Source organism: Lygodium microphyllum, chromosome 3 (genome assembly GCF_053477565.2).
Source record: "Lygodium microphyllum isolate KBCC chromosome 3, Lygodium_microphyllum_v1.1.10, whole genome shotgun sequence".
Classification (NCBI taxonomy): Eukaryota; Viridiplantae; Streptophyta; class Polypodiopsida; order Schizaeales; family Lygodiaceae; genus Lygodium; species Lygodium microphyllum.
The window spans coordinates 112,352,421-112,378,490 of NC_141137.1; the positions used below are offsets into that span (position 1 = coordinate 112,352,421).

Consider the following 26,070-nt stretch of genomic DNA (forward strand, 5'->3'; position numbering starts at 1 on the left):
TTTGGGAATTTTGTTGCTGGTCACTTGTGATAGCTATATGTTCCAGTTCGGCATATCTCTTTGGTTTGAGGCAAGGCATGCCATCTTCCGGAGGATGAGTCAAACCTCAATTGTACAAAAGATTATGGAAAGCAACTTAAAGAAATACTGCAAAGTGCAATAGGTTTTTGGGCTAGTCGAGTGTTAGCTGTCTACTTAAAAGTGGTAAAGTGTTTATTTCAATTTATACTAATTTCTTGCTTACTATAAGAAAATCATACATTCCACCATCCTCTCCGATAAGATATGCTAGTTTCCACCTTACTATCATCCCCCTCGGTCATTACCGGGGTAAGAAACGATCAATAAAACAACATGCCAAAAAAATAAATGTCCCTTTTGTTGAGTGTGATAAGCAAAATGGTCACAAGGGAATTTAACCAATGCCCAATGAGAATTATTGAAGCTAATCTACACTATAAAGATACATCATTCGTATAGCAAAGATATAGAAACTATGAAAGTTGGCTGCAAACATCATGTTTCCCAGTGTAATAATCAGGAAGGCTCTATATATATGTATATATAACAATGTGATTTGGAAAATCGCATTTGAATAGATGAACTGGGCCAGTAAAATGACTGAACCAGGTTTCTTATTCAAGAAAAACAGCATGGAATAAACAATGTGGCATTTGGCTCTCGATCGATTGCATAGCTCTCTCAGCAGTAATGTACAAATTTGACAAGACGTGTAATATGACTGGTAATATGTGTCATACATAGACAGTCCTGCAAGAAACAGGAAGGAAGTAAGTATTGAAGCAAAAGGGAAATGGAAAGAGTATAGCTAGACTATAGCATCAGAAAGAGCATATGGTGTAAGAATGGGAGTTGATATCTCTTGCAGTTCCAATGCTTACCCTTACAAATGTCATGCAGAAATCCATCATCACACATCTGCCTTGTTACCGTCAAGATGTGCCCAGCTTAACCGGTGCATTAACATCTGAGCAGTAATAGTATATCCTAGATGAACAAAAGCAGGTCAATGGATGGGAGATGGTGATTTGCAGTTAGCTGAGTTATCTGGAGTGAACATACCAAAACCTTGCCCTCTTTTATCAACTCTGCACACGCAAAACAACATATGTAAAGCATGGGGTTATGATGAAAAATAGCACAACATGGAGTGCACAGAACATCCCAGAGGCTCTTATCAAACTGAGTCATCCAGGTATTTCATTAGCATGTAAAACCTTCTGTACAGTATGGCTATGTCACACTAAGGCTGTCAGGAAACATTGATGATACAGGTATAGACATTAAGGGAAAACGATGTTACACATGTATAGGTAAAAACTTACGTCGGAGCCAGCTTCCCAAGGTTTTTCACTTCTATGCCTGTGACTTCATCTGCAACCGTGCCATCGAATCCTATAGTGTAAGCCTTTCCAGGTTTTCTAGACAGCCCTCGTTTTGACAGAATGTCAAGATCTTTCTGATGTAGTTCCCGACCATTCACCACCACTTGTGTGGTGCCCTTTGAGCAGTCTCTGGACATTGGATAGTTCAGCTCTTCGATATAAGGCTGCCAATAAAGAAGTGTCAAGGAAGTTGCAACTGGTTGCAAACTAAAAGACAGGAATTAGAACGTGTATTATGAAAATGGAACACTTACAGGAATAATGCCAAGACAGGGACCTCCTGACACGCCCCAAAAGCCTGCTTTATAATCATACCTGGTGACACAAATGAAAAGGAATCATGAAGAAAACATGAGGCACAGCAATCACATTTTGCTTTAGACAATACATTCGGTCCATTGCATATGCAAGTAATAACACATTACAGCCCAACAACCTCACTGCATGGGTACACACAATCAAAAGATAGTAAGGGAGAACAATGGTGATTGATCACGCGAAACACTATGTAACACAGCAGTAATCTGCTATAGATGAGGGATACAACAAGACTCTAACTGCCAAACTATGCTGTTCAACCAATTACTCATTGTGGGTCTCCTGCTACATTCACCTATGCTATATCTCCAACACGTGCAGTCACCCTTCGAGGGAGAGAGTAAAAAGATGATGTCTGCCTACACAATGGAAACGTTTGTTTAAAAGGGTCTTCAGAACTGCCCCATGGTCGCAAGTCAGTATGACTAACCGTCCAGCCTCTGCTGACCATTCTAACTATCCCTGCCATGTGGGCTCACTGCTGATCCATCCATCACAGACAACTGCAGTAGCACATGCTAGGTTTACCTGTCCGCTGAACTGATTTCATTGCTTGCTGGTAACACGTGTTATGTTAGATACTGATGCCATTGCCCAACATCACCTGGGAGGAGTGGGGTTATATCACTAAAGTACTTGGGATAGTAGTCATGGCGGTGCTCCACAATTCCCAAAGTGGAGGAAGAAGAGGGAAGAAAAAGAGAGAGAAATCAAAAAGTGAAGAAACTGATTTGGCTCCACTAACATATTTTCTCTTCTTTTCAAGATAAGAATATAGAAGACCCCATTCAGTTGTTCCTCCTATTTTTCTGTAGAATGTAAGTTCAAATCCTGCTTCTTACACAGCTCATAGTCACATAGGACAGGACACTGGGAGGGGGCACAGCCATGAATTGCCATTCCTCACGAATACAGTCAATCACATGGAATAGGCATGGGGGCAAGGAACGGGGACAAGGGACCCAAAAATAGCCATTCCCTGTGACAATGACACATTTGCTGCATGTCAGATAAGGCAACAGTAAATGTTTGAGGTTGGCTACAATGATTTGGCACTTGTGGCAGATCATCAAGAAGCTGGCTGTCAATTCATGGCTTAGGATGGTGTAGTCTTCATGCAATTCATAACAGCTGCATTCCTTCTAGGAGAGGATTTAATCCCCTTAAATCCACCCATTCATTAACTGCATTTCTTTTCATTGATTCATTTAGGTCTCACTATTATATCACCAAAAGTGGTTGGGTGCCCACATGGGCACCATCCTACACTGTTTGTGCCTATAAATAGGGCACTGACTCCTTCATTCTCTCACATCATCAAACTCTCTCTTCATCAGATCACTCTTATATCTCCTACGCCTGGTGGATGCTACTCGCAGGAGTGATTCGAGTGCTGCCATCTGGAGCTCTGGCTGCCACCCACTGCATCTGGAGTTGTTGCCATCAACAGCTGGCTGTCACTCAGCCTGCCACACTGTCCAGGACTGCTGCCCAACTGTCTCTACATTATCTGCATTTTCCATCAGCAGCAGCATCTGTGGTTGCTGCCCAGCAGGTCATCTCAGCCACCATTGCAGACCGGCATATCGCCCTGCTGTTTTGACAGTTATTTGGAGCTTATTCGGATTGCCGGTCACTATTTCCTCTCAGCCAAATCTGCATTTTGCTGGTCTGATAGCTGATCATTACTTTCTTCTCTCCGATGGCATCCAGGGATTGTGTTTTGCTCCCTCTACAACTGTCCTTCATCATTCCAGCATTTACCTTAGATACCCTACTGCCTGGAGGACTGCGACTGCGCTTGGATCCCTTCACTGTGCAGATTCCCTATAGATACTGCTTCCTGATCAGCCAAGACAGTGTCGTCACAGGTTTTGCTCCATTGTATTAGTATGCTTTATTCAGCATCATTCAGTGTTCATCATTCTTCACTCTTCTTTTGAGTTTTCTTCTCTGTGTTTGGGCACTGGGACTCGAAATAGGACATGGTTCAAAGGTGTCTATGCATGGCTCAAAGGTTGATCAAAAGCCAGCATGTCTCAAAGGGACCAAGCACATAAAGGCCAAATGTGCAAGTAAAGCTTTCCAGCTCAATTCACAGGTCATGCATAGTGGTAACTCCTTTGTGAATCGAAAGGAAACGCAATAAAAAGGAATTCAACTTGTTTTGGATTAATATTCAAGTAGAGGACCTTACACAATTATGTAATATTTATGTGATGAAAAGGTCTTAGCACATGCGTGATCATGGCCAATGTCTAATTCCAACCACATTTTTATATTAAAATTTTCAATTCTATATTTTGTATTTTGTAGTTTTTTAATATTGTTTTTTAAATACCAGACGAAAATCCCCCCTTAATGTTGATGTGAGGACATCGCAAGCGATGTCGACCTCTTGCGAGATGTCGCCAGGCATCTTGAACACGTCACAAGAGACCTCAATTTTGTGGCAAAAGGTGCCAGTTAAAAAAGCCCCAAATTTTAGCGAAGAAATATAAAAAATTTGGGCTAAGTTCGAAAAATCCCAAATGCATGAAAATAAATTTTGAGAATTTTCAATCAAGATCAAAACCCCCCTAAATCTCATGTGTGAACTATCAGTAAAGAGATTTAACCTTAAGTAAGGTTTAGAAACGACCTTATATTCTTGGCAAAATGTGTCGAGACTCACCTGGAGCATGCAGACAGACGATAGGAGGACGACGTGGCAGGGAGCAACGCGATGATTGTGAGACGAGAAGCAGATACGAACACATAGGCTGAAACGCATGTGGTGAGACAATTTGGTGGCAGGAATGCTGGTGGTGAGAAGGTGGGCGAGCAAGAAGACAGGTTGACTTGGAGGCGGTGACTGCAAGTGAGCTGCTCACCTTCTTCTTCTTCTTCTGGAATTGTGAGTGTCATCAGAGTTGTTGGGCAATCAGCCGCTTGGTGGCAGCATAGAGACGAGCAGCATGCACTTGTCGATCAGCAGCAATTTTGGATTCTCGCGCTTTGATACCACTTTAGGTATGGAGCTCGCATGCGTGACCAACTGGCTATGGTGGTGTCTTGCAAGTTCACACAAATCAAGAGGATGAACGATAATTATAAGTGAGATGAAGGTACAATTGATAGGGCCTAAATATATAGGCCAAGGAGTGTACCTAATGCCTTGACACTCATTGAATGTTGGGAGGTGTAAAAGGTGTTCACACCTTTAATACACATACACACACACACACACACATAAGGTGTATTCACACATGACGAAAGGGGGTATTAGCAGCCACGTGTAGTCATATGCTCCTTCTAGTCAAACGGGAAAATTAGGTGCTCTGACATTGTAATTGTTTGTCATTGTATGTGTTTTAGACACTTCCGATGGAGGTGGTACCATTGTATTTCATTTTTGGTATAGTGACCATTTTGGCCAATTGGGGAGATGGCCTAGGCACCCACATTTTTGGTTTAGCCTATTTGTATGTCAGTTGTGGCCTCAATTTATTTATAGGCACTCTACTTGCTTCGGTGTAGCATTCACACTAATACTTGGTGTTGCATGGTGGGTGTGTTGGGACTGACTATTGCAACCTTGTATCATTCAATCTTCTTGTCAATTTGACCCTTCTTTCTCCTACTTTTCATTCAATCTCCTTCTCTATTATCTCTGTGTTTGCTTTCCTTTCTATTGCGCATTCACACACCTTCACCTTCCCACTTGGATAGCAATCTCTCTTACTATGATGAGCGATTTGATTTGGATGTTTGGATGACTTGTTTCCCTAGATACACAGTTGTGAAAACCTACGTTTTTGTCTAGCGATCTGTCATGGAGGTTGCATATGTTATTGCCCAAGCCTATTCTTATGCTACTTGTTACTAACCTTCAATTTCGCAAAAGGGTGGTGGAACCCTAAAATGCTCTGATTTATAATAATTTACACCAAGCTATAAATTCATAAAGAAGACAAATCACAATGGAACAACTTTACCACTTTGGGCTAAAGAAATTTGAGACAAGTCTATTGAGCTAAAACATGCATTACAACTGATTAGCATTTTTAAACAGTCCCAAAACACGCTTAATTAATGAAAAACTCAAATTTGATACACAGTTCGAGAGAGTTTCAGTGGTCCCCCAAAACCCTAGTTTTTTGGGGCATCCTTCAATATCTATAAATAGACAGGTTGCCCACCATTCAGCCTTGTCCTTTTGTGCAAGTTTCTCACTCTATCCTGCAAATTTTAGCCATCAGCCACCTACCATCTATTGTCCAACCATCACTGATTGCAAGCTATCACTATCTAGCCCTAAGTGGCTTGTTTTCAGCCATTGCCTTGCTGTTTGGAAGTCTCCATTTACTATGTCATCATAGCATCTGATTAGTCTGTGTTTTTTGCATTTGGTGCCAGGCGACAAACCGTTGCCATCTCTCCCACTGAGTGATTATTGCAATACCTACGTTTTCGCTGCCCAACAAGCTACCTACATCAATAAACATCTTTCTTGCTGCCCCAATCTGCTCCAGGTATCATTCCTGTTGTTACCTTAGTCATCTGACCCCCGCTGATCAGCATTTGGTGTTTTCCTCAACTTCCGCACTTTGACCAGTAGTCACTATATTTGGAATGCGTCTCCAGTGGGCATCACTCTCCGCATTGCATTACTCTGCCCTTGGGCATTCTATACACTCTTACATTCATTTACAACATTCATTCACTTCAGAATTTATTCTCTTTGTGTTTGTCTATGTGTTTGAGTTTTGAGTTTTTGCGTTTTGTGTTTTGCATTTTGTGAGTAGGGTTTGAGTTTTGCTTGTCTTTGTCTAAGTGTTTGTGTTTCAGTCTTGGTCGTACATGCTGCGTTCCCTTAGTGCAAACCCTAGCATATCTTCATATGGTATCAGAGTGGGTGCTCTCTAAAGAGTATCGTGTGGTGATTGTAGAGGCTAGTCTTTGTGCAAGACTCACACGTGACTCGATTCTGAATCATAATGTCTCATGCACCTTCTTCTTCAGATCCTATGACACCCTATTAGGCTTCTCAATCATTAGAGGAGTGTAAACCAAATTGTACATGATTCAGAAGTACTCAAACTCTTTATGTGTAAAATGACCAAAACGAGAAGAAGAAGATAGTAAATACTACTCCATCTGAACCGATTGGTGAGACCGGCCATCTCTTTGATCTTGGAGGGACCACGACATTCGGCGCGTCTAGCAATTCATCTTCTTTATCTCAGCCAGCCTGCCAGGCCTTATGTCAAGTTCGTATAACCCTTTGAGGTCGTATGAGCCAAAACCCTCTTCTGTTTCTTCTTTTGTTACGCAAGATCTGTATGATTTTCAATATATTAACTTTAATAGAGGAGGCTCTCAAAACAAATATTATTCATCATGTATACATCTACCATCTATTTCATTTGAGAACGTAAACCACACTTCTCAACTTACTTCCATCTCACCACTATCTTCTCCTCATTTTGATCTACTCACATCTTCATTTCAAAATCTTGAATTGCATCCACTTAAAGTGCACTAGGGGTTGGATCTTCCATCTCTGCTCCTAGCATTTTTTCTTTCTCCATTCCACCATACCTACTCTACATTCACTCCACCTCTTGGTGCATCATTAGGGGAAACGCCCCCCTTTAACACTATACCTTCCACATACCCCCACTTTACCACATCCTTTCACTCTAGGACGATTGTGATGGATACCCCTCTCACTACACTCGGACACTCACAAACCCCCCACACGACCTTTCAGTCACAAGGATATCCATCCTTTGCTTATGGATTGTCCTCACACATCCCTTGGGTCACTTCTACACAAGGATTTCCATACTTTGCTCCCCGTGTCCTTATCCCTCCACCATGGGCTCCTTAAGTGGTTACCATGTCCATCCCCAGTTCGCCCACGTCCACTTTGGATCTGCTATGCACATTTCTCGTATGCATAGTGGTCACTCTGGGATTACTTCCCAAGTGTACTCCACTCTACCTTCCTATTCACCCTATCCCCATTATACACCTTCTCCATCTCCTAGCACTGCCACTCCTGTTGCAACGGCTAAAAATATCTTCACAGATAAGACTCGTTTTAACGAGTCGAATTTCACCACTTGGTTGAACTTCATGCAACAAGTACTTGAATCTCAGGCTTTGGGACCTCATCATTCGTACAAGCCCATACCAGACCCTCGATTAGCTCACCCTGATCACATCCATCAATGGAGAGCCCGCAATGCCACAACCAATGTTGAGCTAATACGAGGGTTGCTTTTCCTGAGTTCCACTCTTACAGTATTTTTCCCTCGCATCAGAGCGTTGGAGTCATCTCATTGACGACTATGTGACTCGAGATCTCACTTGTTGTATTAATCTTGAATTTGAGCTCCAGAAGTTTTTCATTAAGAAAGGGGATGATCTAAAAGTCAAGTTAGCCGAATATCGGTGGTTACTTGACAAGTTTGCTACTACTAACTCCCCGAAGTCAGATGACGATTAGGTTATATTCTTTTTTAAGAAGTTGCCTGACAAATACTTCCATTTTATCCAACACATTATCTCACTACCTAGATTGCCGACCTTCTACAAGTTTGACGGTCGGTTCTTGTGTTACGCGAGGCTGCAGGATCAAGTCCACAAGTCCTCCATACACATCCATTTAGAGGGGCGAGGGTTGGTTGCCTCTTCTTCGAGAGGGGAAACCAATAGTGGCAAGATCTTGCAAGATGTGAAGGCAAGCGAAAACAAGGGTGACACCACTTCCTTCAACAGAACCAAAGAAATACAACCCCTTTGATAACAAATTCCTAAGAAAAATAGGTTTTGCACACATTGCCAGAGGTCAAGCCATGTGGACGAGGAGTGTTGTACCAAGGCCCAAGATCTTCCACCTCGAAAACCACAACAGATTGTTGTGACTGCCTCCATCCGGCTGGCCAATCCAGTGGGGCTATGCCTCCCGTTTTTGCACCATCTGCTCCATCTTCCCATGTGGCTACTATTGAACATGTGACATGCGGATAGCCTCAGCAACCTATCTCCTTCACTACTCCTAAATGATTGGCTGACTGGTCTGCTAGTGGCTCACCTATTGCACTTTACGCATCCATTCCTAGGGCATCCACTGCACCTTGTAGGACCACTTTCCCACCTCGCCGTTCCCGATGGTGGCCACATACTTAGCCTTTCCTTTTTTAGACTTCCGTTGCATACTCATATACTCATTGCATTGACTTATTTTTTAGTTTTGTTTTTTGGAGCATCTCACTACTCACCTCTGTGCTTGTAGATTTTTTATCTCTTTTGCAAGGTTTTGTATTTCAGTGTAGGGCTCACATGCAGGCTTACACTAGTCCTTCCTAAGTTGGAGACGAGAGCTGTACACCATTCCTTTCATGGTTCCATCTACTTGGAGTTTTACTCTTCTATCAACATGGAGGCTTCCCTCCCCACGGTGACAGATCATGCAGCATCTCTCTTATACAAATAGGGAACAGCCGTTCCAGCCTATAGGAACGGCCTAACGCATTTCAAACCCTCCGAGGAGGTGAACTATCCTCAATTCATGCAAAGTTCAGCTCTATCCTCAATTCCAAGGTGATCCATTTATATTGTCTAATTTCAAGGGAAATTGGGATAATTGGGGCATTTGGGGCAACTCAAGGCAATTTGGAGCTATGGGGATAATCCAGCCAAATTAGGACATTTGGGTCAATTTGGAGCATTGAGGGATATTGGGACAATTAGAGGAACATTCCAGGCATCTAGGAATCTGTGGCATTATATTCCAGTGTGACTATACATGGGAATCGGGATTTGGCATTCCATCAATAAATCCAATATACATTTACCCATGTATTTGTGGTTGTGAACCAAATACATTTGTTCCATGCATATCAAAAGAAGTAATACCATGACCAGCCATAGTATGAAACACAGATCCACTTGCAAAGTACCCCAGATGTTCCACATTTGGATGCATACCTTGCTATTCAAATGGCATAGTGTTTGTTTTTCCAAGTTTTCCATGCATTTGTTGTCCTTGCTCCAAATCAAACATTTGCATCAGTACATTCGATGCATTGGGTGCATTTTGAGGTTGTACCACATCCACCTTGGGTGAAACATGCTGTCCCCAAGCATTAGAATGTGCCTTTCCCTTTTTGCCCTTGATGCCCTTATTCATGGACTGCATGGATTCAGCAAAACATGGTCTTTCATGAGCTTTGACAAAGTACCGCCACTACACAATTAATTATGCCTTAAACTGAGATCAAAATCTTATTTTTCTTGCTAATCTTCAGCATTATCATGCATTGAAGTCCCAACTTCATCAACAAAACCAGCAAGTACAACATGCTGCCTGTCCTGAAGGTCCATTCCATAATTGGGCATTGCAAGTTTCCATTGTCTTATGATTAAGCGTCACCGTAATGCATTTCTGCACCACTAGATATAGACATGCTTGCTGAATTTTGTAACTACTGAATATAATTTCAGTAAATTGCTTCTAGTTCTAGCTTGCAATTAGGTGCCTTGGGCCCACCTACTTAAGAGAGTCTTATGTATCCTAATGCAACAATGTAACCAACATTCTATTTTATGAAGGGGTGATGAAACCCTAAAATGCACTGATTTACAGCAATTCACAAAAAGAAAAAAAAAAATCATGATGGAACTGTATGAAAGGGTGGTGGAACAATTTTACCACTTCGCTCTAGATTGCCCATATTGGCCCCAAAGCATTGGCACCCCTTGTGGTATGTCTTTTCACATTAATTCCAAAACACCTATTGTAGAACTTAGGATTGACCAATTCAATTCTCTAACAACATTTAGAACAATAAGCTGTCCTCTGTAACTAGCAACCACCAAGTTCAACTGGCACCTATTCTATTGTCTAATGACCTAATTTGCATCAACCACCTTCCCCAATCACAAAGGCATGCATGCATGCATTCCAATGCCACCATGCAAACTCCAATCCTTGCTTGCACACTAAGAAAAGCAAATCAGCAATCCACAACACAATCATGTTAAAATTTGAGGCTCGAGTCTCCAATTTCCTTCACCAAATGGCACATGCATCAAGCATAGATGAGAGAGAAGAGACAAGGAAGAGAAAATTCTGCAATTTAGCCTTTAAACAATGGTCACAATCGAAATTCAAACTTTTCCCTTGATTTGAAGCATATGCAAGCATAAATTGGTCTTTTGTTGAGCTGAAAATCACTAGCCTTAATTAAACAGCCCCAAAACTCAAGTTAATTAATGAATGTATACTTTTTTTTAAAAACAAATGGGATCCTAGAGTGTTTCTCCATAAGCCAAATTTGCCAAAATTTCACAAAATTGGCAAAAGCCGCAAATTTGCCTGGTCCAATGTGCTCAATTTGCATAGAAATTGTACTGCAAGTGCATCTCACGACCAAATTTGACACGGAGTCCAATGTGTCAAATTTTCAAAAAATTGTACTTGTCACTATGCAATTTCCACAAATACATGAAAAACCCCAATTTATGAGACCTGATTGTGTGCAAATTTCACAAATTGTACTACGTCGAGTAAAATCTCCGAGCATACATCAAAAGCCCCAAATTTTGGGAGTAAATGCATGCACAATCTCTGAGATTCTTCAATTTGTGCTTGGTCACACGTGACAGCCCGCAAAATTTGCTAGAAAGGATGAACCTTTGGAAAAAAACGTGATTTTTACCAGAAAAAAAAAAGCACGAACTGTGAAATTGCTGTACGTGACCTGTGCTGACTTGGAAGCTGTCGCCTGACTGCTGAACTGCTGCGCATGACCTGCATTGGACCTATGCTGACCTAGAAGCTGTCGCCCAACTACCAAACTGACCAAAATGTGACTTGGAAGCTGATGCCTGTCTCAAACAGGTCACGCCTGACCTGTGGGCTGCCTAAGTCAGCTGCACCTGACCTGCAATGAAGACGACCTGCTGTTTTCTGTGTGGGACGAGTTGACACAGCTTGAACAGACTCCGGGAAAGCGTGCTCATAATAACCAATGCTCTGATACCAATTCGAAGTGAACGATATGTAGCTGAGGTGCAGTGGTCAGTGATAGCGATGGCAGATAGAGAGAAATGTGAGTAGCAGTAGAGAGTAGTAAGTGAGAGAGAGACATGATGTGTGGGTACAATAGAGTGTACCTCTTTTAGGTTTTTGAGATAGATATATAAAAGTACATGTGCTAAGGGCGTGTTCACACCCGTGCACATATAAAAGGCACGATGGCCCTTTATTTCCAACATGTCCTCTACTATATCCTTGTGTGTATGGACTATTGAACCCTTTTGTTTGATTGGGCTAACTTTGTATCCCATCTCTCTCTCTCTCTGTCTCTCTAACTCCGATCTTCGCTCACTCATGGAATCTTTGTGTTCTTCTATTGATGACAAGCTTTAGGACACTAGCTACTACTCACCTGGGAGAGCTATTTTGGAGGCTTGGTTTGTGCAATTACAGAGGAGGCTGCCACTCCACACATTTGAGCTTTTGCAACTGCAAAGAGGGATGGCAGGTAGAAAGTAAACTACTACTTATGTGGGGAAAAGGGGCATCTCTGAAAGGATTGCCCAGAGATGACATAGAGGGAGATGGCAAGGGGGGCCGCAGTCAGTCCCTCACACATAGCCATAGCAACAGGGAGCAGGAGGGCGAGTGTCACCCCCCTGACAGAGCACCATGCGGCCCCCCCCTCCTCGTCCCACCCGGCAGGACCACAGGGCCTATATATCCACCCCCCATGAAGGCGTCATAGGCCATCTCCCCTGAGGGCCCACATCCCCCACACCCTCCCCCTCCCGACCCTAGCTCACAGCCCCCCCTCCAAGGCTACCGGCCCCCCCCCCCCAACACCCGCCTTGTGCCTCCGACCACCACTCCATCCCTTGATCCTCCCCCTCCCCACCATCACTCCCGTCGACCAGTCCCCCTGATCCCCACCCAATACGGGTGGCCCCACTACCTCTGGAAGTGGGAATCTTCATGGTACGCAAGTCAAGGAGCGGTAAGGTTCATCTACTAGTACCACCGGATGGACCAAACTATCCTTTCTTCCTTCAGACCTCTCACACAGGAGACTGGACGATGACACAGATAGAGGAGGAGGTAAAGAGCTAGGTGGCAGACCACATGTTCCAGTGGATGGGAGGAGGAATGTTACTTTTTTCCTAGCAGTGGCCAGCTTGCATGATGAACATTAACTAGTGGGTTGGGGCCGAGGTCCCACATCTGTACATTATCTTTTGAGCCCCTCCACAGTAGAGAGATCCGATGGATGTGATTGAGTGGCCCTTGGCACAAGCGTCCCGTTTCTACCAATGTACAGAGTCCCGCCTCTCAACCTAGTTGATAGACGAGTTAGTGATTGAGCATTGGAAAGCCTGGTTGTACACGACATATTTTTGATTGAAAATTATGTTTTAGCACATTAGGATCAACCACTTTTGCATGTGCATATCAACCATGGTATCGAGATATGAAAAACTGGATACATAGCACCTGTTTTCCTTTATGATGACCTACGCTTGAGAGTGTGAGGGACGACCTAATTCATAGGCTAGTCGATCGGGTTTTTTGGGAATTATTTGGTAAGGACACATGGTATCTCCTGGAATACGTTCAAAATGAAAGAGTGGAGCTTGTCTCATGTGTACTTTATGTTGAAGCGACGCATATTGGGGCCAATCCCCGAGGTGGAGAGTCGCAGTGGAGCCACGGCAATTAGCCAAGAGGTGCTTCCTTATGTTTGTGTTACCCGAGGCACTATGCCTATATGTTATGGGATCTCTCTTTGAGGAGAAGAGATAGTAAACGTTGAACTGTGACTCAATACAAACGCAGAATCGATTAGTGTAGAGTGAAGCTCAGACACTCCTGGCCCGCAAGGCCATGTGGTGGGGTTGTCTGTTGTGTGTATGAGGTCCAGCTAGTGCCATAGTCAGTGCCGGCCCATTTTAGATCCCATCATCCACTCTCCCGTTGGCAGGTTGCTCTATTGGGTTTGGGACACTAGGGGATCCCATCTTCCACGCACAGGAGGTGTACGCATGAGCAGCCATCGCTGGCCTAGAGGACAAGCGCTCGGAGTTCTCATTCAATACCTCAACAGCCTTCTGTGCGCGGAAGGGGGACACAATGTGCAAGGAGTTGTTCTAGGTACATCAGTCCCACACCTCAGGAGAGCAAATACGTAGCCTTCGGGATCAATATGGGAGGATTCACTCTAGCCCAGACGAGGTGAGGGAGATTGCCACCGACTACTACAGACGCCTTTTCCAGCAGGAGATAGCCTCAGCCAGAGAACAGCGATGTAGACAGCAAGTCTGGGATCACATCCCGTCCCTCATCACAGAGGAGATGGGATGCTCCCTCTTAGAACCCTTCACAGAGAAGGAATTAAAGGAGGCTTTCCATACATAAGACGGACAGAAATGCTTGGGAGAGGATGGCCTCTCTAAGGCCACCTTCACTATCTACTGGGAGGTGGTGAAGAACACCTTACTGCTGGCCTTCCAGCAGATTTTCAGCTCGAGACAGATGCCAGAGAGTTTATCGGCAGGTCTTATTAGTCTCCTCCCCAAAGGAGAAGACCGGTTGGAGCTATCCTAGTGGAGACTGATCACCCTGTTGTCAATGGCCTATAAGCCACTGGCAAAGATGACTGGTAGGCGACTCCGCTCTGTGCTTCCAGACATCATTCAGAACACACTAACAAGCTTTGTCTAGGATAGGAGCATCCTAGACAATGTCTTCACCTTCTTTGAGGCGACAGAGTAGGCCCAGCACAGTGGTTAGGGATTGGCTGTACTACTGGATTTCGAAAAAGCTTATGAGAGGGTGGACTGGGACTTCTTAGAGGGCACCATGGTGAGGTTGAGCTTCCCCCAAGCATGGATCCACGGGGTCTCCGCACTTTACAGATTGGCTACCAGCAAGGTTCTCATAGGTGGCAAGCGAGGGGAGGAGTTTCGGCTAGAGAGATCGGTCCGATACGACTGCCCTCTGGCCCCATATATGTTCCTACTCTTTGCAGAGGCGATGTCTCACTTCCTCAGGTCATGAGTGAGCAGGTTATGCAGCCTCCGACGTTCGGTGAGAGAGGAGACAAAGCTGTTAGACTCAGAGTATGCAAATGAGACAGCACTTTACATAGAGGACGATGAATTGATGCTGGAGAGAGTGAGACTAGCTCTCGAGGTGTTTTGTACTACAACGGGAGCAAAAATCAACTGTTGGTTTTCTTACAGACCCAGACTCTAGCACGGAGTGGGGCATCCACTTGGGATTTAGATGGGTGTGTAAAGGGTAGACCATCCGTTACCAGGTGGAACTCAACATCACTCTCGCCCAGCAGTTTCTTCCAGTCCTTGACTCTATTCGGAGGAAGCTGACCTACTGGAGTACTACTCGCCTTTCCCTAGCAACCGAGTCCTAGTGGTTAACCAGGTCCTCCTAGTGATAGCTTGGTACATCGCCTCGTGTTGGTGCTTCTTCTCATCCGGTGTAGTTCAACCTCGCTACCTAGTGCAGAACTTCCTCTGGGCCGGGTCAGACGGTTCTAGGGACTCCCAGGCCAAGGTGGCGTGGGCAACCATCATCTGGCATCGGTCAGAGGGAGGGCTTGGGATCATAGACTCAAAGAATCAAATTCTTGCCCTTTTGGGCAAGCTAGTAGTCTGCGGTCTCACATCAAAAGGGCAAACCTGGAAGGTCCTATTGCAAGAGGGTCTCCAGGAATGTAGACCGAGGTTTGGCGGTGATTGGAGGCCGTTCTTGAGATGAATCTTCATGACGGCCCAAATTACGCCCCCCCAAATCCCCATTCCTACACGTAGCTTACTTCATGTGTGGCAAGGCCTCTATAAGGCCCTAATTTAGAGCCCCCCAGGCTGCCAGGAGGAGATAGACCGCCAGCCAGTGATCTCGAACCCCCAGGTCAAAGATCGGGACGGGGTACAGATTGGTGAACGCCCCCCACATCCAATGGGCTGGTTGGGAGGCCGGCTCGGCTCATACCATCAAGACTTGGCAGAAGGTGTACAGAATGGTGGACGAGGAGGTGTTGCAACGGGCATCAGGTTGCCAAAGAGGAATTGAGTTGAGAAGAGAGATTGATGCAATAATACCTCAAGAGTGGCTTGCCCCCCCGATACGAGAGCCGGTAGAGCCCAGGGAGGTAGGGACTACTAAGTTTTCACCAACAGGTATCCGCCTATAGGTGGCAGGTAGAGTGGGCGACGCCCCACATGGGACTTTCTTCACTGTGTAGGAGGGGGGGCGTCTGGCCCTTGACAGAGGGCAGCAGGATGAGGGGATGATTGTTCTTTTGTGGAGGAGGATTCGGGTGGTTGGCCTTCAGGGGAAGACATGGCGGTTGTGGACCCTTATGTTTTCTGGGAGGAGCTCTGGAAGTGGCACCTCTAGATTTGGGAGGGCATGCCACTTGATGAGCTGGAGTGAGATCCGGAAGAGTGGCTATGGCCAGCCACTGCGGTCACCAAGAAGCCACCAAGGTTCCCGGAGTACACAGCCAGGATTAGCAGACACGTACTGATGCAAGAGGACATGGACTGGGCGCCATAGTGTAGCAGGTATTGGGCAGAGCACAGCATCACGGATGCTTTCCGATAGACTTTTTGGTGCTGCCTATGGGACAGCTAGAGGCCGAGGAGGGTTTTGTATTTCTTATGGCTGGTGGCACATGGAAGCTTAGCGGTGGGGAGTTGGTTAGCCCAAAAGTAGAAGGATGGAGGTTGTAAACACTGCACATAGCAGCTTCTGGAAACTCCAAAGCACTACCTTTGGTTGTGTGAGGCGGCGCAGCTTGTGTGGAGAGGAGCATGCCGCATCCTCCTCCATATAGCACCCAGCCTTGGATGTATCTCATGGGGAGCTTTCTGCTAGCAAGCAGTCAGCCAGGGCCGTCACCCTCTATATGAGGCTGGGATGCAGGACAATATTCATTATTGAGGTTGGGTCGTATGTAGTGGTCGGCTTGGAGACTGTACCCATCTGCCAAGTACTGGAGCCCACAACAGACCGCTCTAAGGTATGGGAGATCGTAGGGAGTCTCATTGGATGGCATATCTGGAAGGCGTGGTATCAGGAGGTTTTTGGCAAGGAGAGACTTTCTGTACAGGCAACTTTAGCAAAGCTTTGGACCTCCATCATCCACGCCCTTTGCAACCGATGGGACTAGGTGCAGGGCGAGTCTTGAGCTCGTCAGGAGCTCCGTTCTCATTTCATGTGCACTTGGGGCGGCCAGGACCTGTTTTTCGTGATGCAGGTAGGCAGCCCCAGATGGCGATACACCCCCCCCTCCATGGCTTCTTGCCCCCATCCCCCCTAGACCACCCTGAGAGGCTTGTATACTTAATATATCTGTGACTGCATAAGCTCCAGCTAGTCTGTTAAGCATGAGCACTTCCTTGTATTCAGGGTTTTTTCTTAAGTTATATAATTAGCCACACTTTATTTGCAAAAAAAAAGTATCAATTTTCTCACCCTAGTGATACCATCATCCCTCACAAGTTCATAGGCCACAAGCAGACTATGAGAGGATGGGTGGTGGGGCTTGCTAACCTTACCAATCTTTGGTGTAGTGGACCCTAAGAGAGGCTTGCCACATGCATCAAATTAATTTGGCAACTTAAATCTTGGGGTTTGATGTTCAAGTCCATTTCCTAGGCCACAAGGGTAGGTGGTGGGGCTCGCCAACCTCACCAATTTTTTAGTATAGTGGACCCTAAGGGAGGCTTGCCACATGCATCATATTAATTTGGCATTTCCACTTTCTATGATCCAGCACAAGCACAAACATGGAGAGGAACACAAACACAAAGGACTAAACTGATCTACAAAAGAATGTTGGATACAAGGCTGGCTTGAAATTTCTATGATCTAGCATGAACATGGACACAAAGAGTGATCTGGCATTCTTTCAGAAATTCTTTCCTGAAAATGAAATGGAAAGAGATTGGGAGAATTGGGGTAAGGTCATGCATGCAAAGGGGTAGATCTGCTCCTGACCATTACTTACATATGCCACTGAGTGCTAATTGTTGGAAGGAATTGATTAGTTCCAAAAGACTAGGTGTTTGATACCAGGGCTAGATAAAGCCTATGAAAAGAAAGCTAAGCATAGTGTACCTAAAGCTCTTGAAGAGGTGATCAAGTTCACATATATTTATGAAGATAGTACACGCTCGGGTGCATTTGCGAGCCCCATTGATATGAAGTGTCTTAAGACATTGGACACATTAACTGATGGGAAAGTACCAAAGAAAATTGCCTTTCACAGATTTATTTATTTTTAAATGGGGTTGAAACTAAGCTAAGAAGAATATGAAAGGGCAAGGAAGGAAAAATTATATTCCAGTTGTCTGTGACCAAATGACTCTACTTAAAACTGCCCTAACGACAAGAAGGGGTCAAGATAATGATCTTAACATGAAAAAACAGAGCAGACAAATCCATGTACATGGATCTCCAACAAAAGCCCCCTATCTGCCTTCAGCTTGCATATTCAAATAAAGTAGTAATGTTGACAAGAAACTGAGTTAAAACACGTCCACTGATAATCCTACCAAAAATTTGTTCATAATGAAAGGCTAGAGCAATGTACCAGTAGGAACCAGGCCGCAGTTTTCCAGCAAACTCTTCCGCTGCCTTTACAGCACCCGTGGACAGTATCTGACCATTCACAATCACCTTCCGTTTTGTACCTCCATTAAACTGAACAGTTTTTTCGGCAAGATCTTTGAAACCCCTTTTGAAGAACCCTGTGATCCCATTCTCTACATCTGCATCTCTTGAGTAGGCATGGCCAGGAGCAAAAGCTGCTCGTCTGGGATAAAGGTTGCCATTATTAGGAGCTATACGAGGGCTGGCTACATTGTCGCTAGCCTCAGAATGCCTCCAATTTGAGTGTTCAGAGTGGTGAGGACTTGGTTTACTGCTGGAAATAGAAGAGCTTACACTTGAATGAGTTTGAGAAACAATCTTAGAATCATTTTCCTGACCAACAACAGAGGGTTGTAAGAGCTCCTCAGGTGACTTGTAACCTAATAGCTCATGAAGAGAAGGGCCAGAAACTACAGTACCTTTCCCTTTCCCCCTGGAATTCGCTGTGTTATCGCTCTCATCTGGCAATGAAGGACTCACCCAAGTGCAATCTACAGCTTGTTCCACCTGAAAACAGCTTCCAAAACCCTTCCCCTTCTCTTCAAATACCCTAGCTTGCCATTCCAGGTTCTCTCTGAATGAAGAGTTTACCCACTCCTGCACTCTTGAGTCGCTGCCGATTTCCATACTCCTGGCAGCCTGGAGCTGCCCTTCCACTCTGTCATCTATAGAAGGCCTGCTGAGATCAACAGTCCTCTCTAGGTCTTCTACAAGATGCCCAATGGCGAGACTTGTCCTTCCTCTTTCACCATCATAAACACCATTGACCTTGTGCTGACCGTTGCCATCAGCTGGCATTGGCCTTGGCTGGATAGAGATCTGCTCACCAGCATCAACAGGCTTTTCAGACGGGATGGCCATAGCTGGGACTATCCTCTCCAGAGAGAGAGTTGCAAACTTCGAGATTCTAAAGCAGGAACCACATCTCAGCTTAAGCACACCTAGAATGGTAGGCAGGGGAGAAGAAGAGTAGTAAAGCAGCTTGTCACAGTGCTGGCAAAGTACGAAAGGGGCAGAATTAGAAGCTGGGAAAGGGGGGGGAAGGGACGGTTTTTTCTTGTTATCAATGATGCTCTTCGAACTCTTGTCACTCTTCTTGTCTTTGTGAGGTTGGTGTGATGAATACAAATCCTCGTTAGTTCTGTCGGATGAGTACAAATCCTCCTCTCTTTCTTCCACCCCTATCACTTTTTGTCTGTTTTTGCCAGAGGAGGCATGTGGGTGAGAAGAGGGAGGAGACCAATGTGGGTGCCTGTACATCTGGTGGCGGTGGACATGGTGATGAGGAGGGTTGGGTGCAATATGCATGGGCGCCGGACAGCACCAGGGCGTGCAGCCGCAGGCGCTGTCCATGTATGGCATATCACCATAACGATGACTGTGTGATGAGCAAGATGATAAATGATGAGGGCAGACAAAGCAGAAAGGCTGCATTGAATGGGGGTAAGAGCAGTCCTTTAAATCACCCTGCATTTGTTGATGATGGTGATGATGAGGATGAGAGAAGACCATGGCTGATGATGCTTTATGATAGTGATCATGATGATAATTGTGATGCCTATGGGTGGCAGAGCCTCTATGTCCACTTCTAACGGGGCTCCTTCTAACAGGACTCTGGCTGTGGTGAAAACTAGCTTTTTGGCCAAGCCTTTTGACATGTTGTGGGGAGTAAAAAGGCTTTACTCCTTTATTACTTATAAGCTGCGCATTCAAATCCTCTGTAGTGATTCTCTCATCATCAATATACAGTGCTCTTACTTCACTGCCAGTACTCCTCTGCCTTAAGTACCCTGCTTCCCTAAGAGGAATTTTTCTCCGAGGGGAAAATCCTTCTACGGTCTCACGAACTTTCCCATCAGTCGTCTCTTGCGGATCCTGCCCATAATCACCTTGCAAATGCGAGGGTGCATAAAGATCTCTCTCTTCTGCCTCCTCTGTTTCCCGTGCCCTTGCCTCCATACGATAAAGATCGGAAGAGCTGGGTTCTTCAGACGCTGGGCTGTGCTTGTGACTACTGCTCTGTTCTTCTGTGTGAGTCAGGTCAAATTCGAAACTTCTTGCTTTCCATAGTGACGGGTGCATGCTTTCCACGAACACAGAGTGATCTTGGGAAGTCAATCCATGCTCTGATTCATTATGAAGTGATCCGGCAGCATCTGAGCCGAGCTTGCTTTCATCGAACACGGATTGATCTTTGGAAGTTGATCCATACTCTGATTCACTCTGGATTGATCTGGTAGCATCTGAGCTGAGCACCTTAGAGCGCCATTGCAAACGGCCTGTTTGATGTCTGGATGGGGAGGGAGCAGGGCTCAATTGCAATGCTCTTTCTTCTTCTCCTTCACCTTTTTCATACTGGTTAGCATCTGAATTGAGCAGCACGTTAGAGAACCATTTCAGGCGACCTCTTTGAGGTCTGGATGGAGAGCGAGCACTGCTCAATTGTAATCTCCCTTCTTCTTCTTCTTCTTCTTCTTCATCAATTGAATTTGGTGATAGTCGTCCCTCACCTTTTCCCGAAGCTGCGGGCCTAAGCAAGGGGGGGCCCTTACCCTCGTCATTGCTCTCCAGCTGTGCTAAATTGATCAATGGCCGTATTGGATAGGCAAAATCGGGATAGTCATCTGACCCTGCGGACACATGCCTTGCGCTCAGATTCAGAGACACAGAAGAGGAGGCAGGGGGATTGTTTAAAGGAGTATATGAGAGGGCAGCTCGGGGCATCCCTTGAGCTTGCAAATTGTGAGCTATGGATGTTGACGCAATGACAGAAGAGAGACAGTAGAGGGGGAGGGGGGGGGGGGGGCCGCCGCTGCTCCCAAGCTTGCAAGATGTGTGGATGGAAGGTTCAGACAGCCCAGCTTCAATAAATAAAATTGCAAAACAAACGACCTTTATTCATCTTCCCACTCCACCTTTTTTGTTGCCGTTAATAATAATTGTCATGATTTGATTTGACTTGATTTCCACCAACAAAGTGGGGCCTTCGTCATGACTCGTGAGGCTGAACCTGTTTTCTGTTTTCCAAATTCCCAGTCGGGCATCCCTCACACACACGTGAAGCGTACGGCACCTTGAAACCTTCCCAGTGAAAGTTACCCATTTGCACTGAGGGACAGGGTAAGGGAGCCATGCCAAAGAGCAAACACTTTGAAGTTTGGGGCTAGTAATGTTTTAAAAAAAAAGAGGAATATACTTAGAATCTTTCTTATGTGTCACTTATTCATTTGCCAAAAAGTGTTACATTATCGGTCCTCAAGTGTACCTTTACCTCTTAAATTTGTATTTTTAATATTACTTAAAATATTTTTAAAATAAAAAATTTAATATTGGACTCATTCAATTTCTCTTGATATCCCCTACATGCTCACATATTCAAATCTTTAAAAATCTACAAAATGTGAAATTCCTCCCCCCCCCCCCCCCCCAAATATTAGACTAGTTCAATTCCTCTTGATATCCCCTACATGCTTATATATTCAAATCTAAAAAAAACTACAAAATGTGAAATCCCCCCCCCCCCAAAATACATCTTCTTTCTTAGGTGTTCTATAGTTAGCCCCCTTACCCTAAACCGCAAGCTATTAGCTCTTTAGATTGTCTTCAATCAAGAAAGAGATCTTGAACTTTTCTAGCCACCCTTCAAACTTGCTAGCACTATACACTTAAGTACACCCACTAGAGAGAGTCATATTGTTACATACATCTTGATTTTACATCCATGGATGAGTCATGATTCTATGGACCCCTCCCCCCACATGGAACGTAATGAGGAGAGAGAGACTCACGCACTCTCTCTCCGAGCCATGCCTTGGTGGATCGACTTGCACAAGTCTCCAAAGTTATATGATTAGTTGTGTGTCTTATGCCTCTCATCTTTTACCCTAGATATATAAGTACTTGCTATGGTATACATAGTACCCACAAAATTGAGGGTACTTCATTAACTAAAACAAGTTACTCTGAGATGGTAGGTATAAATAGGCATAGAATGGCGAGCAACAATAGACGTCTCCACTCGGTCATTCAAGCTTCTCCCTCCACTTGACAATTACGATACAAAGAGTCTGCCCTTACTCTAAGCATGCACATGTTCAATTCACCAAGCAAGTGATAACTCCCTCGTGCAAGTTGATTGACCTACACATGGCACAACTCTTAGGGTACTCTATGGATTTGTACAAGCACCATCGATAACTCATTCAAAGTTCGCAATATCCATCCACATGCATGTTAAGTCTAGACTCCATGGACTCACAAAGTTTGTAGGATCCATCCACACATAGGTAAGTCTAGACTTCATGGAGTCGCATAAGTTAATCACAACTCTAATTAGCCCTTCCAAAACATCCAAGGCTCTATCGATGTTAATATATCATTGATTGGGATATTGAAAAAAATGGAGATTGTTTGTGTGAAAAGGCAAAAAGACATGTGATGCCTCCCAAAAAAAAAAGTTGTCTCAAGTCACTTCATATGTGCATTTTTCTCTAGGCTCCAATGGCCACTACTTTATAAGGAGATCTTCAACCCCACAAGGAGACATCAACTTTACATGCCAACATCCTAGATTTTTAAGATATGGACAAGTTGGTTAAAATGATAATTTCTATGACTAGATTTTATTGTGAACATGAGGGATTGAGATGATGATCACTTGTCCATGGTAAGAAAGCTATCATATGCATTGTAACTGCTTATGAAAATCCTAGAGCAAGGGACCGAGTTTTTGGCTAACCAAATTGTACCCTCTAGAATAGCAAAACTGATCCAAACTAGAAATTTAAACTCCCTTTTTCACCAAATTGTACCCTCGAGGATAGCAAAACTAAACCAAATTGAAAATTTAAACTCCCCTTTTCATGTAGCCTTGAAATTTCATCCATAGAGCCTAAGATTCCAACTCATGTGGTCTCACACAATTCATGTCCAAATATAAGAGTCAAAGATGGCTATGGTTTGGCTAGTTGTATAGAGAGAGAAAGAAAGTATAAGTGTAGGATGCCATTAGGGAGGTCATTTAATGCACTCACATGCGAACTCATTTCAAACCATCCAAGTCATATGGGTTGCAAATTAGAGTCACAAGAGGATCAACAATGTTTCCTTTACTCATGAGATGAAAAACTTACAAGTGATGTCAAATGAGGGGCTATAGGAGACAAATGACCTCACTAATATGCCATCTTGACAACAATCCACATGTGTCAGTTGCCTTATAGCCTAAAGGAGCATCACTATTAGTTGCACTATGAGCATTCCCTTAGCACATCTCTATTCACAAGGGTTTATAGGGTGGCACCTCATGTGACAATGTTGTGGCTTTATATTTCAATTGCATAACGATACAATTGTGCAAAAGAAAACAAGACCCAAAATAGACATTGGGGTATTGGTTGTGGAGACACTTATATAACTTTGTACATTCAAAATCTTATCTTTATTTGGGATGACTAATTACCAAAACAAGACCATGGAACCTTAAATGGGGTATATTAGCTTGCAACTAATAAGTTTATTAATCACAAACCACTCCCTTGATGAGGTAAGACCCCAAGGATATCCTATGAACAAGAGTCATGATCCTTTGCAGATGTGAGGACAAGTAAAAGGAGAGATTTGCTTTAAAAAACATTCAATAAATAAGGGCTTTCCTAAATAAAGGATTAGTTGTAATAATTCTAGTACAAACATTCAAGAGATAAGAAAATTTAGAAGACGGCTTAGTGGCTATTTTAAGCATATTATAAATATGGTTCAAGGTTTCAAAGTGAAATCTTGTAAGAAGAAACAAAAAGAGTCTCTAGGTTAAGTTCTAAAAATGTGTAGTAGGACCACACTTAAGACACAAGAAAATAATAGGATGGATAAAAGTTAAAGGCATATGTTAGTCATAGTTTAGAATATGATATAGTGGCTATTTTAAGCATTTGTTAAGATTAAAGGCACAATGGGTATTCGAAGCATATTATAAAATATGGCTTAGAGACTCAAAGTAAAGTCTATGAAGAAGGATAAAAAAAACTATCTATGTTAAGTTTTAAATTTTATAAGTTATTTGGAAATATATATAGTAAGGCCCTTGGAGTTTGGTAAAGGGAGAAGCTCTAAGTGGAAGCACACAAGTGGAAGCAAGAGCCATGGTGGAAGGAGTAAGAGACACAATATATGGGAAGTCCCATAGTCACAATGTGTGACCAGACTTTCCTTATTCAAATGTGGTTGAAAGAATAAAGAATGAAGTGACAATGATGGGCACATGCCACATGCAATGTACAATTGTGTAGGTACTATTAGTGCAATGAATACATGAGCGGTTAGGCATAGGTGTCTTTACCTTCAACAAATTTTCACTTAAAGGCAATTGTGCCCCTAGTAACGAGAGAACAAGAAAAAAGTGACAAAGTACGAATATACATAAAGTACAATAGGATGAGGAAAGATGTCATCTCATCTTACCATCAGCTTCCTAAGGAAGACAAAATGCTCCACCGAGAGACTTTTAGTAAGTAGCTCTGCATGATTTTGGTCAATTGAGATCTTGATAAGCTCAATGGACTTGTCCTCAATGACCTCTTGGAGGATAAAAGGGTAACACACCTCAATGTGCTTTATCTTTGCATGGAATATCAGATTCTTGGCCAATTTCATGCCACTCATAGAATCCAAAAGCAGGGTAGGGACCATATCAATAATACCAAGGTTTGCAACCAGACGGCCTAATTAGAGAGCCTCCTTTGCAAGCATGAATGGCTGCAATATACGCTACCTCTGTAGTGGATGCGCTGTGCATTTCTACATCCTGGACATCTAAGAAACAACATCTCCAGCAAAAGTTAAGACATAGCTAGAGATGGACTTCATATTGTTTGTATGCCCTACATAATGAGAGTGAGTGTATCCTATGACTCATGTATCCTGGCTACCATAACATATGCACATACATGTAGTGTCCTTAAGGTATCTCATGATATCCTTCACAACATCCCAATGCTACCTACTATCAAGTGTAGCCATATAGCGTGCCACAACTCCCATTGCAAATGCTATGTAAGGATACATGACTATCATGGCATATATTAAAATGCCCATTGTAGAGGCATAAGGGATCTTGACCATCTTGGCCATCTATTCATCAAACTGCAAACAATCGGCCTGACTAACCTTCAGATGAGAAGGTAAAGGATAGCCAATAGACTTAACATCCTGTACATGAAACCACTCAAGGACCTTCTGAATGTACTCCTTCTACAACAAGTAAAGGAGCCTCTTAGAGCGATTGCATGTGATGCATATCCCAAGAATATATGAGGCATGTCCCATGTCCTTCATCTCGAAGCTCTACTTGAACTAACTTTTCAAGGCATCCAGCTTATCATGAGTACTCCCAGCATCAACATATCATCCACATAAGAGTATCAAAATTGTAAGGTTGCAATCATGGGCCTTCTTTGCGTATAAACGTGGATCCATAGCACTATGGATATATCCCTGTGAATGTATGAAAGCATCAAAGTTGTGGTACCATTCCCTAGGTGCTTGCTTAAGGCCATAAAGGCTCTTTCTCAACTTGCATGCTAGGTGTTCCCAGCTTTTTTCATCAAAGCCCTTTGCTGCATATAAATCTCATCATGCAAG

At 43.9% G+C, this 26,070-nt stretch overlaps 1 protein-coding gene across 1 annotated transcript; it reads right to left on the bottom strand.

Annotated features, from left to right (window-relative positions):
* Window positions 1-400: 400 nt before the first annotated feature.
* LOC148038767 (uncharacterized) lies at window positions 401-21,219 on the bottom strand. Its single transcript, XM_087674610.1, has 6 exons — window positions 18,374-21,219; window positions 1,661-1,721; window positions 1,347-1,570; window positions 1,084-1,109; window positions 903-1,008; window positions 401-771 (listed from the first exon to the last, which is right to left on the bottom strand). The coding sequence occupies exons 1-5, from the start codon at window positions 21,154-21,156 to the stop codon at window positions 932-934; spliced, it is 3,171 nt and encodes a 1,056-aa protein (XP_087530736.1). The 5' UTR covers window positions 21,157-21,219; the 3' UTR covers window positions 401-771; window positions 903-931.
* Window positions 21,220-26,070: the final 4,851 nt, after the last annotated feature.

What these genes read in the sequence shown, in the direction of transcription:
- LOC148038767 (XM_087674610.1), bottom strand. Translation starts at nt 21,156, where the DNA reads ATGCCCCGAGCTGCCCTCTCATATACTCCTTTAAACAATCCCCCTGCC. An exon ending in CTGCGGCCTGGTTCCTACTG is followed by an intron (nt 1,722 to 18,373) that starts GTACATTGCTCT and finishes TTGTGTCACCAG; the next exon opens with GTATGATTATAAAGCAGGCT. An exon ending in CCTGTCTTGGCATTATTCCT is followed by an intron (nt 1,571 to 1,660) that starts GTAAGTGTTCCA and finishes CTTTATTGGCAG; the next exon opens with CCTTATATCGAAGAGCTGAA.